General features: G+C 40.1%; 1 protein-coding gene across 1 annotated transcript; it reads left to right on the forward strand.

The window, feature by feature from the left end:
• The first annotated feature begins 2,744 nt into the window (after positions 1-2,744).
• On the forward strand, positions 2,745-16,772 carry LOC134547825 (cysteine-rich venom protein TEL1-like). The gene is given in 9 exon segments (XM_063391938.1): positions 2,745-2,758; positions 5,918-6,087; positions 9,565-9,626; positions 10,947-11,066; positions 11,542-11,629; positions 12,717-12,862; positions 13,598-13,692; positions 15,290-15,378; positions 16,054-16,772. Coding segments are annotated over 9 exon segments (795 nt in total). The 3' UTR covers positions 16,065-16,772.
• Positions 16,773-19,678: the final 2,906 nt, after the last annotated feature.

Raw genomic sequence — 19,678 nt, forward strand, 5'->3', positions numbered from 1 at the left:
AAATGTGTCTTTCTCCAGCATGAGAAACCAGAGAGAGGTTACAAAGTTTCTGTGAAGAGAACAGAAAAGATTAATTCTCCAGGGATGTTCATGAATTATTCCCTTCCTTCTCCAAAATTTCCTCAGCTTCTGCTACATGTTTAGCCCAACAAGGCGAGCATGTAGTGTCCTTTCTATTAATAAGTTAAATACACATAATTAAAATAAAAATAATTAAAAACATGTGAGATTATAGTAAGTCCATTCAATAATCATAATATTATGATTACAAGTACCTCTAGAACAACATATGATTTTGTTTAGATGTTAACTTTGGGATCAAAGGAAACTTGTCCCAAAGATACCTCTTAATTTTCAAAGTGTGAAAGGAGTCTTCCTCAAATGTAGATGCCCATGATTATTTAAATTCCGTCCATTTCAGATGCATAAATGACCTGTAGAAAATGGTCTTGATGGTCTTTGCAATATTCTTTCCTTCAGAATGTCTCGTCATCTTCCCTGGTAAAATTTAGTTTTAGGTGGATTCATCAGGGATGTGACTATATAAGCTACCAATGCAGGATGTGGCCACAGATATAGTGTATGGACTGCAAATACTTAGTACTTAAAAAACCCAAAATGCACAATTTGGTACAATTATCTCTATTTCTTCCTTACACTGTTATCACAACTTAATTTTGACACAGAAATTCTTTAGAACTGTAGATTGACAGATAAAGTTTATTGCACTTTGTGTGTCTGTTAACGTAAAATATGTGACAAAAAACAGTTTATCTTTTATTATCTTTAGATGCATAGGATTTACCATGATGATGGAGACAATATTGCTTTAAAGCCATTTGGAATTGTGTCCAAGTACTTGATAGCAGGATATGATTTCAAACTATAGAAGAAAAGGGAATTAGTCCAAAATATTGTGGGGTTTCTCAATAAAACTGGAAGACCATTATTCACAGAATTATTAAGCTCCCCAACAGTGGAAAGTTTGTGTTTCAACATTTCCTGTGCATGGTGTTAAGACAAGGACTTTTCATGGGAGGCAGATCAAAAAGATTTTGAGGGTTTCCCTTCCTGTGACTGGCAGCAAGGTGTAATTCTGCACTGCCATTAAGGAGGACCTGAATGTGTTCAGTGCTTAGAGAGCTACAAGACTGGGGAAAACAGATTTGCAGTGTGAACAAAATTCTCCTTGTCCAGTGCATTTTCTTTCCTAAGTCAAGGAGAGTTAAATAAACACACACAGGGATAAAGAAAAACAGAAATACAGCTTGGCAACAGAATTTTCTGCCACTTAGATACCTTAACAGAGTAAGTTTTTTAAATCTCAGTCTCTTTATGAAGTACATTACTACTCTTAAACACAAGACACTGCTGCTCCTGTAAAGACCCTTGTTTTAGACTACCTCAGGGCTTGGTCAGGCTGAAGACCTGAAAAATCACATTGGAAAGAAGAAAAACAAGGACTCCATTAGTCCAGTGCAGCAATCAATGATGAAACTGAATTTTGGAACTTTTCCATGGATGTGCATCAATGATCCGTGCTTAAAAAAAGTGTATGAAATATACATCAGACATTTATCAAAATCCACAGAATGTTTCTATTCTATCTTACTTTCTTTTTTTTTTTTTCCAGGCACAAAATGCTTATCATAAACCTTGCCTTTCATGACATCTAACATTTTCTTCTTGACATTTTAAAATCAGAATTGGTAATAGCAGGCATGCTGGGAATTAACTGTACCAAAGATCTAAAGGAGACATTAAAGAAAAGTGTGGTATGGTATAAGGTTGTTACTCAGCCTTGCTATACTGCTAAGACAGTGACAAACAACCTCACCCTAAACACAGAGACACTTCTTTCAGATAAATTATGCAAATTTAATTTCATTTTTAGCTGCATTTCTCTCCTGATTGCCTGGTCGAGTAGATCCTTGAAACTGAATCCTTCTAAATAAATGCACAGTGGTTAAAGGCAATTGCTACGGCAGAAATCTGAAAATACTAAAAACAAATTAATCTTCTTCAGAGTCCTGCTGGCTTAGAGCTACTGGCTCTGGGACGAGCTACAGAAGAGCCTGGGGTTTGTGTCCTCAGTCACTCTTAGGGATTTCAAGAGCCATTGACTCTTGAAAGAACCAGTATAATTTTTAGCATGGAAGTACCAAGCCTCAGTGATTGACTTTGCAATCTGTCTATTCTTACAGATACACAGTGGAGCCTTCAGGCTGCTGTTTTCCAAAGGTTGTGCTGATGCCACAGTGCTCCCATCAGTTTACTTGGAGAATTAAAGCCCTGGGAAGCACAAAACTGAGGCAGAAATAAAAACCAAGGCATTAGGTTTCTTTAAGGATTATTAATATAGTCTGGAATCTCTGTAATGGACTCAAAATATTTATCAAGCCAAGTAATCTGAGGCTGCACTGATTTACCTCCCTGAGATAAATGCAGATGATACATAGAAAAACCCACCACTTTTGTTCAGGCTAATAAAAAAATGATATGCCCTAATAATTGAGAAAATTTTTATCATATGGAATCTGAGAAAAGAATGTGGCTGATTCTATCTCAATTTCCAGTGGGAAAGGGGCCAAGAAAGTCTTTAAGAGCAATACATTTATTGACCATTACATTTGTGTAACAGGAATGAAACTCCAGCTGAGCATCTGGGTTTTCAGTTTGTGGTGGACAGAAAATGAGAAAACTCCACCCATTTATAATGCAGGACCGAGGAACAGAAAGGGAGCATGGGGTTGGGAAGGTAAAATATCTCAAATCTTTTGGCATCTTTAATTCAAGTCTCTGCTTTATTCAGTGAACAGGAATGTCACCCAACTTTGATCTCTAACCAAGAAGAACCTGGAGGTTACCCACCACTTTAAAGATTTAAGAATAATTTTTAGATTGATAAATTTAGTTTAGCTTAATCCTAATATATGATAACAATTATTTTTTCCTCCACTGGACAATAGCTACTACCTCTAATTCTCTCTCTTCAACCACAAATTAGGAAAATACCAGGAGCATCTAGACTTCTGGAGTCTGCCTCCCACATAAAAAAATAGCTTGTCAGAGTGGAGTTTCAGAGGCTTTTGCAACATTTATTCTCATTCAGGGTCACTGTGTGGCCAACAGGAACAGAACAATACTTTCAGAAGTTAATTTGCTAAGATGGGAGTCTAAGATTGGAAAACAGAAAGGTGTCTCTGTCTATTGAACATTCAAGAATCTAAACACCTACGTTTTGTTAGATATGTATTATTTGGATAGCTAAAGATTGCTGAGACGAATCTAAATTCTTTATATAGTTTATTAGTTCTTTTTGATCTTTCTGTGATAGGTTCTGGGACCCTACTGTGGGAGCTCTAGAAGATGCTGTAGAAATACGAATGAGCAGATGCTTTTCCTCCTAGATATTGGATGGCTGGATAAAAAATAAAAGAGGGGTACAGATAAATAGGGATAATAAATGGACAAAATAAAAAAAAATAGGTTTGATCTATATATAAGACAATATCCACAGACTAGATCTACCTTACTGCATTGAAATATTTTGTAGGCATCAAAATGAAGAAAATACAGAAGAAACTGCAAGTGTTTATTGATCTCTTTCCCATAACAAACTGAAGATGTTGAAAATGAACCAATTAACAGGTTAAATTCATCACCAGGTGCTGAAGGAGTTATGGTCAAAATCTGGAGAGTGGGTGAAAGATGAATGTCAGGAGGCAAAGAGGGGCTGTACATATCTGGAAAATGGAAATAGTAGGTTATGACTGATGGGATGGAGCTGGCATGAAAATGTACAGATAAAGATTTTTTTGTATTTTTATTAGCAATGCCAGGCATAAAGAGTCACTATAAATGCCTGAGACCAAATGGGATTTGCTGGAGAAGTGAGGTTTACATAATCAGCCAGTTTGCAGGGGATGCAAACCTGGAAGGAGGGGCTCCTACACCAGGTGGTTGAGATGCTGTGCAGAGGAACCTCAACAGGATGGAGAAATGATCTTTCGAGGTCCCTTCCAACCTGAGAGGTTCTGTGAGTCTATGAAAATAAACTATAGGAACAACTTATGAAGTGTCATGACAGAATATTGGCAGAAATGTTGTTTGGGGGATAGGCTGTTGTTCTGAATCTGGTTTACAGGCAGCTCTTACACTCGAGTGGGGAGGTGATTCACGAGGTCTCAGAGTATATTAGGCAGAGACATGACTGACAAACACAACAGGATGTAGTCTTTACCTTATGATCCATTGGCCACTGATCACCTGCATGGAATCTCTTCATTAGTAATGGTTATAATGATTATGCTAATAACACTTGTTTTCTCATACAGCAATTAGAGATTCCCATTGTAATGTGTTGAACTGTCATATCTGACAAATAAAATAAGGCAAGTCCCACTTTGTTCTTCTCCAGCATAAACAACATAAAAATCACCCAACCTTAGGACAGTTTTGGTTGCACAGGACCTCTGAAGCTCCTCTGGTCCAACACCACGTTCAGCCTCAAGGCTGTGTTGTTAAAGAGTCAATCTCTGCCTTCTCCCTTTCCAGCACAGTAGCCCTTTGCTGGGCTTACTCTGTTAATGCCTTTCTTGTACTGGGGACTCTAAAACTGACCCAGCAGTCCCAACACCAATTCAGAATTGCTCAAAAGTGGGTTTAATCACAATTTTCAGTTTGTGCACTCTGCAGTGGCTAATCCAGTGCAGTTTGTCATTCGTCATGACTCCTGTGCAACTTTTCATAGAATCATTTACATTGGAAAAGACCTCTCAGATCATCCCTGCCTATGGGAAGGTTGGAGGTAAATCACCTCTCTAAGGTCCCCTCCTATCCAAACCATTCTGGGATCAAATCCAGCCCCTGAAGTATTTTTGTAGAGCTGCTCCCTCGACAATTGGTGTCTCTCAATTGTTTGGTTTCAGACCTTTTCTGTCAAATCAGGACTCCAGCTTTTTGAGACTCATCTGAATGAAAGCCTTTTTATCCAGCACGTGGACTGCTCCCTGCAGTTTGGTGTCAACCCCAAACTTGCTGACCCTGTGTTCCTCTCCACATCATTACAAACCATCAAACCACCCCACTGCCATTTCACCTGGCCAACCAAGGGGCTGCTTTCCCAGGGTGGAAAAGCAAAGGCCTGTTCTGAAGGCACAGCATGAGGACTCAGGGAGGAGCTGAGTGACTGTGAAGAGGGGAGATCTGAATTTAAATAGAAAAACAGCAACATTTGATATAAAAGCAGACAATGACAGCTGCTCAGGTCAGTAATTACTGGAGATTGAACGTGGACAGAAGCAGTCAGTGCACATGCAAAAGCCCTTCTGATCTGGCATTGTTCCCATTCATCCCATCTCACCTCATGTACTCAGAAATGCCAAAACAGATATGTGGTTTAATGTTAATGCACATGGTAATCTTTTAATCTTTATCCAAAATTGATTAAAAATGTAAATTACAGAAACATCCTTCTCTCCTTTGGCTTTTACACTGCAGGACTGATGTAAAGAAGCTGCAGCATGAACAGGAATTTGGCCCAAGGCTTTTCAAACTCCCATGGAAAAACCAATGGGCAAGATTCCATCTTGGTTATAACAATGTCAGTCTGAAGTCATTAAATAATAATAATAATAACAATATTATTAATAATAAGCAACTCAGCAGCCCTCTGAGTTTATTTGCATTGCTGGAGATTAGGATCAAATGTTACTAAAAGTGGATGTGTCAATCATTAGCAGAGAGTGTTTTACCTGGCGTCCCCATCGACTGCAAATTTCACATTTAAGATGTAGTACATTCAAAAATCATTTCAGAATATTTCATCTCTTCCAGTACAAGAATTAAGAGGAAATTAAAATGGAACACAAGAAAACAACCTCTTTTTTGGATGAATTTGTGCTTGAAAAATAAGGTGTTCTATCTGGTAACTACGTGAATTTTGTAACACCTGTGACGTTGAATCACCTTGTCCTATCAGGAAACAGGAGAGCTATAAATTACCCTCCAGTGAAGAATTCCAGCCAATTCCACAACTACCTGAAGAAGAACAAAAGAAACTTCTGATCTTCCTGGAAACAGAAGGTAGGATTTTGTCTTGATTCGTTGCCTCAAAGTGTTGTGATCTCTTTCATGTAATAAAATGCAACCTATCATCAGAAGACTTCTTGGAAAATTTAGGACAGTCACAGAAGAGGATCTTATTCAGTGAAAAATAAGGATTATATAGGCATCAGTGTAACACAAGCTAAAACAAAAAAGGTAGATGTACAAGGTAGAACAATCAAAAATACAAGAAAAGACACTTGTATCAGGAAAACAGCGTCTCAGTAAATTATATGTATGTAGAGAAAGGGACAGAGAGATAGTAAAACACATTGAATGGGATATATATCAGCTCAGTAAGTTCTATTGGTTCGTGTTTCTATCACCACCTATTTCAGAGTGGGGAAATTATCACCTTGTTTAATTGACTCCTCTAATGCAAAGTGTCTGCTAAGTAGCCTTTGTGCAATAATGCTGTACAAGTGCAATTACAGAAACTTTCAGGTCTTTTCAGGTCTGTTCAGTCTCTGCTCAGAAACTATTTCAGGCCTTTTTCAAGGATGATAAAAATTAATTGGGATTTTTTTGGTAATGGTTATTCAATTAAATGAATAATTTAGGATAGACCTTTTAATTTTTTATTTTAGAAGGAGAGACGTGAAAAACATATTCACATGAGTTTGCCAAACTCATACAAACTAGGGATGCTAAAGCACCATCTTTCAGTGGCAGATCCCAGTATACAGATGGATTTGCAGGAAAGTCAGTAAGACTTGGCACATGTCCTGATTTATGTTTGATTGAGGGGGAACAGGGGAGGGGGAGAGAGAGACTGATTTTAGGACCAGTGCCTAGAAATTAATGCAGAGCAATTAAATTTACATCTCATAAACTGTAAGCATTTGGTTGAAATCAGTGGGATTGCCAAAAGTATGTTAATATCTTGGAGTGGGAAACCCACTGGGTCTTAAAAAGCATTCCAATGGCATTTTGAAACTTGTATCATGTATTAAATTACCAATTATATTTAATTGTAAGTTAATTCATAGAAAATATTACAGTGAATGAATACTTTGCCCATGTCTCTTAGTTAACTTCTTCAGCTTGGTTTGCAAATAGAAAGCTTTGCAATTTCAGTGAAGAGTTTTCCTTTAAAATGTTCTTTAAGTGCAAAAAGCGTTGTTTTCTATTTGCATCTCATCATACTTTGCACTCAAAAGACATATTTTTGCTGGTAACTTGAGTACAGCTAAAAATAATCCCCATTCTATTTACTGTCTAGCTAGAAATTAAGTGAAAAGCATATTTTTTCATTCTATTGGGAGTATAACCTTTTGTTGCTAAACACCTGAGTCAGATGAAGTGCAAAATTTTGTAATGACTCTGAGAATTCTCATTAGAGATGTTAATAAGAAAAAATTCTGTGATTCTAAAGCACTTCAAGGAGGCACGGGTGATGTCAAAATTAAAGGTAAGAGACATAAAGCAATACGAAGAACAGGAGATCAATTACTTATTCTGTTAAGTATCCATCTGTTTTCCACTGGATCAACTAGATCTTCCCTCAAATACAAGTTCTTGGAACAATCCATCCCATTTTGAAGGCTGTGAGGGTTTAATTGGACAGATGTGACCAGTCTTTCCAGTTTTTTGCCCTCTGAGCTGCCCATAGTCACAGTCCATGGGTTTTGTTATTCAGCAGAGATGAAGCAGCCTCCCTGCCTAAGGCTGTGGGTCACCCCCAGTGAGAGGCAAGAGGCTGAGGAGGAACTGGGGCCTTGCTGTAACACCTGGAAAAGAACAGTTTTTCTTAACCATGTGTTCTCCACAAACACCAGTGTTCTCCAGAGCACCCCGTGTTTTATATGAACTGGTTGCCTCGAGGCAAAGGGGCTTTGCTGAATATGAAAGGATCAGCAAACCCTACTGGCCTCTCCCCAAGAATAATTTAAAACTAAAATTAGCAGCCCCTCAAAACCAAACAAGCTAATAATGTTACCTCTGTGGTAACATCCATATAAACTCCCTCGGAGTGGGAGGCTGGGAAAATTGCCAGAACAAGTAAATTCCACTCTGGTCACCTGCTTGCCTGCTGGAGGTAGGTGGGCAGAAACAAGGTGAATGCAACTGGTGTGACTGATTGCAGATACCTGAACTTTGCAGTGACCTCCTGGGTCACTGGAATGCTGCTCTGAGCCTCCCAGGCAAGTGGGGTCTTGAAGTCCAGGGGCTGGGGGATGCTTCTTCAATTAGAATCAGATATTTGTAGAATAACCTGAATTGGATGGGACCCACAAGGGTCATCAAAGTCCTACTTTTGGCCCCGAATAGGAAATATCAAGAATCATAATTCTAGAGAACATTCTAATTTCTGTTGTCATTTCTTATCACTTGTAATATAACCAAGACTTGTCTTAAAACAGATATAACAAAAAAAATCTTCCTGAAACAGGTTTTTCCCAGTTGTGCTCCAGCTCACAAGCAAGCTTTCACAGTGCTGGTCATCAAGCTTTGAGCAGGCTGTGAATCCTGACTCCTACACCTGACAGTAGAGATCACATGGACTCAGTGGCTAATTCCCTTTCAACCAAAGCACTCCAGTCAGAGCAGGCAAAGGGGAGCAGGGGAATTTTCAGAGTCACCTAGACACAGGAACAAGCTAAGAGCAGCCTCCCATCCCATCCCATCCCATCCCATCCCATCCCATCCCATCCCATCCCATCCCATCCCATCCCATCCCATCCCATCCCATCCCATCCCATCCCATCCCATCCCATCCCACAGTTAGAAAATGAGCAAGAGGTTTCCTGCAGGAAGGGCAGCAAAAATACCTGGGGATGCCTGTGGGGATATTCCATCAGGGCTACAGCAGGAAATATGAGATGTAAAAAGCAGTTGATTCATAGAAATTTGGAAATGAAGAGGGGGAATTAATTCTATGATTTTAGTTCTAAAAATGGATGAAGAGGGAAGGAAGGAAGGAAGGAAGGAAGGAAGGAAGGAAGGAAGGAAGGAAGGAAGGAAGGAAGGAAGGAAGGAAGGAAGGAAGGAAGGAAGGAAGGAAGGAAGGAAGGAAGGAAGGAAGGAAGGAAGGAAGGAAGGAAGGAAGGAAGGAAGGAAGGAAGGAAGGAAGGAAGGAAGGAAGGAAGGAAGGAAGGAAGGAAGGAAGGAAGGAAGGAAGGAAGGAAGGAAGGAAGGAAGGAAGGAAGGAAGGAAGGAAGGAAGGAAGGAAGGAAGGAAGGAAGGAAGGAAGGAAGGAAGGAAGGAAGGAAGGAAGGAAGGAAGGAAGGAAGGAAGGAAGGAAGGAAGGAAGGAAGGAAGGAAGGAAGGAAGGAAGGAAGGAAGGAAGGAAGGAAGGAAGGAAGGAAGGAAGGAAGGAAGGAAGGAAGGAAGGAAGGAAGGAAGGAAGGAACTCGAGCAAAAGCCAACAAACACACAAGAGAACGATGTATTTTGTATTCAGAGAAATTAAAGCTCTGTAAAAAATAAATTAATTCTTCATTCTCACCTTTTCAGAGATGATTCTGCCAGTGGTGTTCCTGTGTCTCACAGCTGTGCTGCCTCCATCCACTGGACAGGTAGAATACATATCTCTTATTTGTAAAATTTGGATCAGCCCTGAGGCACTTGTAGACCAACTGAACATGGTTTGTCTTATGTGCACCAAACATATGCAGAAAGAATCTGAGGAGGTATTTAGGATCTGGAAAGCATTTATCCTTGAGGCATTAGATATCTAGGACCTGGAAAACATTTATCCTTGAGGTCTGCATCATTTCAAAGTAGTTGTCTGGTTCCATCTTTGCATGAAAAAATCTGAAGATTCAGCATTACTTGTAATTTGTGTCAGAGATAACTGTATTTTCCAGAAGTTTGCATACACAAGTCCAATAATCTGGACCTCCTAAAGATCCAGGATTTTTCCCATTAATTCCACACAGGTTTACAGATATCATTTACCTGCCTCTCTTCCTTTCTCATCCTGCAGGTCCTGAGGTGTTGCCTCTCCCTTTGCTCACAGTCCCCTCCGCTCAGCCCTGATTTCCCTCAAACAGCTAAATTAACACCCTGGATGCACACACAGAGTGGTCCCTCCCAACTCAAACTTAGTCTGAAATCTGTAGTTTGCTACTTCTGCATCACAAACACTGAATGTGACTGATGGCTTGACTGCATTTCCCCCTAATTCTTCAATTTCTCCTCTCAATGCTGCAGTCTAGACTAGTTGAGAATGGATGTAAAGAGGAGGCTAAGCTCCTCACATGGCTATTCTTTAATTAGAGAACACATGAAAAGCATGAGAAATTTTATCAGTTATGAAGAAAATCTATGGCATGAGAGGTAAAAACATTTTCTGTTCAGTAGGATGTCCTGATGAAGTACAAGAGGCCTGAGAGGATCCTGTGATTAAACAAGAGATTTCTTCAATAGGGAAACATGGATAGGGATGTTTAAAACTAGACAGAAGAGAAACACATCATAAACACAATTCATACATGCAGATGATTCTTAGATCCTCTTTCCACGAAACCTCATGAAGGAAATGATAATATTGGTAAATAAGGCTGGTTCTGTTGCCCAAATATAAGAGTCTACAGACACAGAGGCATTCCAGAATATCTCAGTCCTCCACAGAGGGCTGGAAGATGCAATACAGGAATCAGTGTTATTACTGCTAAGCTCTGCACTGTGGAACCACTGAAATGCTGCTCCTCATGGAAGCACCCCTGGAGACACTTAGGAGACAAAGCAGAACACAGTCCTTTCTCCCCCACAGGGATTATCTCCTTGATTGATAATAAAATTGTAGTATTTTAATATTTCCTACACAGGATGCAGGATTTGGTAACATTCAAATAAAATAGAAATACAACTTTTTTACTTTTTTTTCAATTTAGGAAACTGAAGCTCTCCATGCTCTGTCAAGCAGCAGAGCAGAGCAGCAAAAGCTGATTGTTGACAGACATAATGCCCTCAGGAGAGGAGTAAAACCAACTGCCAGCAACATGATGAAGATGGTAAGTTTTGTGCTGTAAATCTATTTTTGATGAGAAGTGGACTCTATGAGAGATACAGGACTGGTGCAGGGTCACATTATTTTATTTAGCCACAAATTCCTTTTCCAGACCTTTCCTAGGGACTGAGCACATCCAGCACCAAGAGAAAGGATAAGGCTGGGCAGGTGGAAGAAAAAAATGGAAAATTTGGTGGTATATCAACAATAATATCTATTTTGAAGTAAAATTTAAAGAACAAGAAAGATCCTTGGCATAATTAATTTCTTTCTGATGCATCTTCATCAGGCTTCACAGTTTCTATTCCCTTGGTGCACGGTAACTCTGCTCCTACCTACCTCTCCCCTCAAAAAAAATGGGATGAAAAGGATTTTGCCTTTCACTTTTTTCTTATCTAAATGTAATTTCTAAATGTTGCTCCTTTATGAAGGGTTATTCAAAGGTATATGACAGATTTTTTTTTTTTTCTTTCGTTAAGGAATGGTGTCCTCCAGCTGCAGAGAATGCCCAAAATTGGGCCAATAAATGTACTTTAAGGCACAGTCCTCCTAATCTGAGGAGAACAAGTAAGAGAAGCACGAGTGGAACTGAACAGCATCACCCATTATTGATGTGACCAGTTTGGGGGTTTGCTTATTGGGCGGGGATGAGATGCAATTTTAGTTCCATATTGATTTTTTTTTGTCATGTGACAAAGGGAAATTCCTAGGTAGAGATCTGCTGAGTGAGAAAAATTCAATCCCATTCCCATCCCGGTTTTACATGAGTATATTGCATTTTCTATGGCAGATGAAAAAATTAAATCATAGTGCTAAAGCAAATTCTCCTAAAACATCCATCAGGAAAAAGCAAATCTCGATATCTAGAGTAAATTAAGTGCAGAAACCAGTTTACATGTGCTGGTTTGAAACGTCTGGGAATAAAGGGGCAAAAGGCAGAGGGGGTAAATCTGGCTGCTCGTGCTAAGCATAGTTTCTCAGAGCAGACAGTTTTTAAATCCCCTGGAAAATTGCAACCTAAATCTGTCTTTGAGGTTCAGATTAACACTTCAGTCAGTCACTGGATATTGAATTTACAGCTGTGCCATGTTAACATCCCAGTGTGCTGTTGACTGACTTCTGCCCACACCATCTCTAAGACATGGACTGTCCTGTCAGTATTTTTGCCTAAAATCCAAATCCTGGGTTTTTTTTCCTTTTGAGGACTAATGCAGTGGGGTTAGATCTGAATTAAAACAGTAAATAGGGGCAATATAGACACTTTCTTGTGTACTAGAAGTAAAATTTGGATTATTGGGCTTTTCCCAAGATTACTGGGCTGTGATTTGGATAACAATTATGTTGACAACTTACAAATAGCAAAATTACAGTCATGAACCTGCAATGCACCTGTGCAGGTGTCCCTGCAGTCATACAGAATATCTGCCAGCAACCAACCAGCAGCCAAACAGGCCGTGCTGCAAACTGGTCAAGTGACACTTTCAGTATTTACAAAGGGTGATGTCACTCAGCTGGAAAAGAAACAACATCCTGCTGCCCCATTTAGAATGAGAATTTCTGTGGAAATCACCCCACCTTTTGCTGCTTTGTTTTGTTGTTTGTTTTTTTCCTGCATGTATTCCCTGTGCATTTCTCAGCACCATTCTCTTTTCAGATGTACTATGTGGTGAAAATCTCTTCATGTCCTCTGCCCCATTCTCATGGTCAGATGTTCTTCAGGCCTGGTACAATGAGGGGAAGAATTTTGAATATGGAACTGGGGCAAAAACAAAAGGTGCTATGTTTGGCCATTACACTCAGGTAGATTTATTATATATATATTTATATTTCAGGCTGAACAAATAAATGTTAGCTGAGCAAGTGTCACGCTCTCATCTTTAAAGGAAATAAATACAATGGAGACATGAGAGTTATTCTAACAAAACAAGATCAAAACATTCAAAGGAACAGAATTAGAATGAAAATAAAAGGTAAAGTAATAAAATTAGAATGAAAATAATAGTCTAAGTGTACATAGGAGTAAGGAGTAAAGACACTGGTATTTCAAGAGTTCAGGAAATAACAACTTATTTGTCTGTTTAACATCTGAAAATTGCCCAGACACTGGTAAACAGGATTATTAAAGTATGAGCAAGGAAATATAAATAGGTTTTTTGCAGTCAACAGAGTTCTTTTGACTCAGAGGAGCTGGACAATGGTTTATCCTAAACTTCTACAGTACCTGCACAAAACACAGCATACAAAATTTTGCATCATCATTCCTACATTAACAGTTTCAATTGAATGAAGACATAAATACAAAACAAAAGGTTTTATAAACATGTGTCTTGAATTATTATTGTTATATCCCCAATATTCTTTGGTTGAATAGGGGTGACACCAGATTTTCAGTAAAATGGGGCTCATATTTTTACTGTGAAGGATAAAAAAAGTTACTTAACGTCATTGCAAACATTTCTGTGCTGCACATTTTTTTCAATGATTTTCAAATGTATATTTTTCATATTCCCATGATTTTTATTCTTATACCTACAGATGGTTTGGCACAACTCTTATAAAATTGGATGTGGTTTAGCTTTCTGCAGCAACACTACGTACAGTTACTTTTACGTCTGCCAGTACTGCCCCGCGTACGTATTAATTTTCATTTTGATACTTACTACATTATCAAAACTAGTCAGGATTTGGTGAAATTTGTAACAGGGCACATCAGCAATAGCTGAGAAACAGGTTTGAAGACTGTATTAGGAATATGAAAGGACAGAAACGTACTCATGGAGAGTTGTCAAACAAGAAAAAACATAAAATATGTAAAATGGACACTGATTATCAGATTAAATGTCACTTGCTTAAAAATCCTAATTTTCATAATAGTTAATTAGAAATAAATATTTTGCACATTCTACTTGAAATCTCAGTTCAGAAAGGCATATCAATATGTACAGTAGACTGAAGAGTATAATTAATTCAAAAAAACTTTAACAGGAATGATGATTTCAAATAGTGCCTAAAATTAATTTCCACATTCACATTATCTTGTTGTGAGCTGATCTTGACTGACCATCAGTAGCTCACCCAGCCTCTCTGACTCTTCTCCTCAAAAGGACAGAGTAATTAAAAAATAAGTCAAAATGTTCATGGGTCAGGATGAGGTCACGGGAGTTCACTCACCATGAAGAGTTAGAGTCATGGGAAAAAGAGACTCAGCTTGGGAAAATTAACTTAATTTATTACTAATCAAATCAGACTAGGATAATAAGAATTAAAACTAAACCTAAAGCACCTTCCACTAGCCCCTGTCTTCTTCCCAAGCTCAACTTGACTCCTGATTTTCTCTACCTCCTCCCCCTCAGCAGCACAGTGGGCTGGGACTGGGGGCTCTGGTCAGTTCATCACATCCATTTCTGCCAATCCTTCCTCCCCACGCTGTTCCCCCACTCCTTGTGGGGTTCTTTTCACTGGAGCCAGTCCTCCAGGACCTTCAGTGAGGGTCCTTCCCACAGGCTGCAGTTCTTCCCGAGCTGCTCCAGCAGGATTCCTTCCGTGCTTCCATCACTTCAGGATTGGACTGCTGCAACGTGTGTCCCCCACAGGGTCACAAGTCAGGGGCCTGACCCAGTGAGGGCTTCCCACGGGCTTACAGCCTCCTCCAGGCCTCCTCCTGCTCCAGTGTGGGTCCTCCTGCAGCTGGATCTTTGCTGGATCCCCATGGACATCCATGGGCTGCAGGGGCACGGCTGCCTCTCCACAGGCTGCACCAGGGAATCTCAGCTCCAGGGCCTGGGGCACCTCCTGCCTCTCCTTCTGCACTGACCTGGGTGTCTGCAGAGTGGTTTCTCTCACATATCCTCACTCCTTTCTTCTGGTTGCTGTTGCATGCAGAATTTACCCTGCCTGGAATGTGTTATCACAGAGCCACTGTCACCATCACGTGGGGCCAGCTTGGGGCTGGCCAACACTGGCCCTGTCTGGAACAGAGACAGCCTCTGGTGTCTTCTCACTAAAGCCACCCCTGCAAATTCCTCACCTTCTCTGCCCACTGCCAAAGCATTTCCAAATAAACCCTGTAGACATGTAAAAATTGATTGAAAAATAACCAAAGACCAAGCCACAACAGTAAGTTACATAAGTAACTTAATGTAAATCTAAACATTTTTATAATCTAGTTTTCTGCTCAGATATGGTGTTGTGACTTCATAGCTGATGTTGGTAACATTGATGTTTCAGGGGAAACATAATAAGTTCAATGAAGACACCCTACAAGGAAGGAGAGCCCTGTGGGGATTGCCCCAACGCTTGTGAGGATGGATTGTGCAGTAAGTTCCAAGCATTTAAATTGTGACCTGGGTAAAGTTGATGCTTAAAAAAAAAACTAAACAACAATTAATTTATGCAAACTGACTTTAAAAAAAAATAATTGCTGAAATACTAGGCCAAAAGCACTATCAGAGAATCACATTTCACCATGCTGTCTGCTTTACCTATGTGAGATAATGCTTTTCCATGCCCAGGAGAGATCCCTGAACCTAAGAAATTCTAGGGAAGGAGGGCACTTCTTTACCTTTTTTTTCTTCATCCTTTGAACAACAGTGGCAGATCAAATGGAAGTGGCAACACAATTGATAAGAGCAAATGGCAAACCTGAGTTTTTAGAATTCTAATAGGAAATAAAAACATATGGGCTGAGTCTCCCAATGCAAGATTTATTTCCTATCTTCTGTTATGGAATTAACCCAGTTCTCACCACAGGTTGTAGCACAAAGAAAGAAAGCTTTAAAATGCCTTTATGGGTAGGTGAGAAGTCTCCTTGAGAGAGCCACATTTTCTGTATTTGGTCAAATTAATGGTTTGCATACTGCTGGGGAGTAAATGGCAACAGAGAGGAAAACATTAGAGAGAAAATAATGTGGATGAAAAATTATTCTGAAAGGACATGCTGCAGGTTTTCACCTCCCACTCATGATTAGTTTTGTGTTTCAAACTGTTTTCAGCCAACCCTTGAAAGTTTGAAAATGCTTTTTACCAACACTCCTGGCAAAGTGTCCAAGATGTATCCAGAGCTTCGTCAAGTCCACTGCTCTGCTCCTGTCAATGCAAAACTGGAAAAAAATAAAAGGCTCAACTTTTACCTTCCTGGACATTCATTCCTTAATGAATTCTTCCACAAACACTGATTCCATCCTGCCTCTCCAATATGTGCAGAAGGACTGACTTGTGTACAGTGACCCATGCCAGAAAAATCTGTAGGATGATACATATTTACTTTTTATATAATGGTTCAGAACATGGTAGAGATCTTAATTTAAATTTGTTGTTTGTTTGCCAGATATATTTAATTATTAGCTTTTCTCATCTTTTCCCAAAATTTTACCTAATAAACATTTTTTAAAGGTCTGTGGTTCCATGTGCTTGTTGTGTTCTTGGCATAGATGGATAGTGCTTGGTCATGTAACTGCTTTTAACTTGACTGAAAATTTAAACTATTGTACTGTTAACAGGACCAGAAGATAAAAAGGATTCCTTGAAATACATAATTCTTAAAAGAAATTAGGAGAGCAGAGCAGTTTTCTCTAGTTCTATTCTGGTTTAGAATCTGTTGCTGACATATGTTCTACTGTAAAATGCTCAGTTGTGAAAAAAACACAAAAAATACCCCAAAAAAACAAACCAAATGTAGTTCATTTAAATTAAGAATCCTATTTATAGTGTAAGATTGCATTTAAATACAGGTAACCAAACCTGCCTTGTAAAGAAGAACTATCTGTGAAAAGGGTTTAATTCACAAAACCAGATAATCAAAAAGGGGAAGGTCCCTGCATTTGGAAACTTTGTTTTTTCACAACAGGTAGATGTGTTGCATTTTTTTAAATATCTTTTTTTGCTGTATCAGTCGTTAAATTACTCATTCTTCACTGACCAGTTCATGATAATTTTCATTCTTTCTTATTAACACAAAATAAAATTCTCTAAACTTCATCGACGTTGTGACTTTATTAGCATTAGGTGTTGAAGGGAGCCTAAATGTTTAACAGCATGAACAGAAAGAGGTCATGTGAGAAGATTTCCAAAGCAAAAACAGAATCCAGGCAAGCAACCCTCCATCAGACTCCCTTTCAGAGAGACATCACAATTAGCATAAATAACCTGCAATCCCCTCTCTGTGACCTTTGTAAACAGGTGTTCTGTGCAATTAACAATGGGGCTAAATATTATTTCAGTCTCACCTTACAAAGGTTCCACATTCCAGTCTCCTTTTAGTAAGGAAGCTGCTGTCATAATTAACATTTCAAGTCCCAGCGTCCATAGTACAGAATAATTTCATCATACAGTTCTGACTCCTTCATTCCAGTGGCATTTCTTCTAGTGTGAAAAACAAGTATTAAGTTAAAAATTCAATTTCACAACTCCAAGTGCTTAATATTTGGGTTAGATTTTTTTTTCCTCATTCATTTCCACCACTTTTCCCCTCTATGGCACACTGCCCTCTCAGCTGGAGACAACTCTAAAAGTAAATTAAGCAATGCCAGGACATAGTTGTGAGTGCTGGAACATGACTTACAACACTCTGAAATAATTAGCACAGGAGGTCCAAGTAAGAATAATTATATTGTAAAATTTTCCAGTGTTGTTATCAATAAGGAAGTGGGCAGAACCATTACCCTCACTCACAAAAGACTTTTTTACCATGAATAATGGGTCAAGAAATCATAGAATCATTAAGGCTGGAGAAGACCTCTCAGATCATCCAGTCCAAGCATTTACCCATCACTACCACTAAACCGTGTCCCTAAGAACCAGAGCTGCATATTTCTTGAACCTCCAGGGGTGGTGACTCCAACCCTTCCCTGAGTCACCTGTTCCAATGCTTGACAACCCCTTCAGTGAAGAATTTTTTGCCAACATCCAATCCAAACCTGCCTTGACACAACTTGAAGCCATTTCCTCTTGTCCTACTGTTTGTTACCTGGGAGCAGAGACTGACCCCCATGTGGCAACAATCTCTCTATAGGGAGTTGTAAAGGGTGAGAAGGTTCCTCCTGAGCCTCCTTTTCTCCAGGCTGAGCCCCCCCAGCTCCCTCAGCTGCTCCTCCTCAGACTTGTGCTCCAGCCCCTTCCCCAGCTCCGTTCCCTTCCCTGGACACGCTCCAGCCCCTCAATGTCCTTCCTGCAGTGATTTCTGTTACCTTCCACTGCAACCCAAACCACAAGGTCTCATTTCTCAGTCACTCATAAGAGGAAAGAACTGGTGTAACAAGGGAAAAACCAATCACTACACATCTGACCCAGGGCATAATGGTCAATAAGCCTAAATTAGGTCTCCAGGAAGATAATGGAACACATCTTTTATCTGTCATTTTGTGACCAGTAGAGTGTTAAACATCAGCATGGATCATTCATAAGCTGATCTTGCCAAAACAAACTGTCTTCAGTGAGTCACTCAGGTGAGAAGATGCTGTGATGGCTTAAGTAACAAACCCTGGAGGTGCAGACAGATGAAAGGATTAAAATAAAACACAGCACATCCATGCAGATGAACACACACATCCATGGATGCTCCTGAGCTGGGGAGGAGACAGAGACCTCTGGCACCTCAGGGTCCTGGTGGATGACAAGATGTCCATGACCCAGGAGAGTGCCCTGTGAGCAAGATGTCCCAGTGAGGCACATCTGGGGTTCTGTGTCCAGTTCTGGGCTCCTCAGGACAAGGGAGACGTGGAGCTCCTGGAGTGTGTCCAGTGCAGGGTGACAATGTTGATGAAGGGCCTGGAGCATCTCCCTGCCCAGGAAAGGCTGAGCGAGCTGGGGCTGTTCAGCCCTGAGAGGATCCCCAGCTGAGAGGGGCCCTCATCCCTTAGTGTCCCTGTGTGCAGTGTCCCTGATCACAGCAGGTTCCACCTGGACATGAGGCAGAACTTCTTTCTGTGCAGTGACCAAGCCCTGAACAGATTGTCCAGAGAGGCTGTGGAGTCTCCTCACTGGGGATATTCCAGAAATGTCTAGAAACACAATCCTGTGCCGTGTGCTCTAAAACCACTGCTTTATGTGAGGCCCAGCTATTGACGTTTCTAGAGCATGAGAAATATTTTGTAACTATGATACTAAAGGGCCATGTTGCAATCAGCCAGTGCTGGTAAAAGATTTAAAATCCAATATACACATCCTAACATATTGCAAGGCAGTTTGTCATGTCCCTGACAGCTCCTGTCATCAGTGAGATCCCCACACCAGAGCAGGCTTTCCTCTAGCACATCCTGTTCCTTCTCCCTTCCACCTTTCAAGGAGAAACCCTTGATACCCTGCCCACTTTTAGCAAGGATCCAGAGCAAGCAAGGAGATGCCATGGTAAGGGCTTTGGAAAGGGATTATTCCCCATTCCTCCTTCTCACCTACTCCTGAGGGAGCTCCTTGCAGAGAGCTGGCAGCTCTGGGACAGGGCCTGGAGTATGTCCCACATGATGGACCTCCTGCTTCATTGTGGAGAAGTACACAGGATAGAATAGGATAAATTTAGTTAGAGGGGACCTACCTAGTGCAACTTCCTGACCAAAGATTGTTTGGAATAAATTTGCCTCTAAGTGCAAGAATCACCTCACTTGTTGAGTGGTTTAAGAGGAA

The sequence above is a fragment of the Prinia subflava genome, chromosome 2, assembly GCF_021018805.1.
Source record: "Prinia subflava isolate CZ2003 ecotype Zambia chromosome 2, Cam_Psub_1.2, whole genome shotgun sequence".
NCBI classification, from domain to species: domain Eukaryota; kingdom Metazoa; phylum Chordata; class Aves; order Passeriformes; family Cisticolidae; genus Prinia; species Prinia subflava.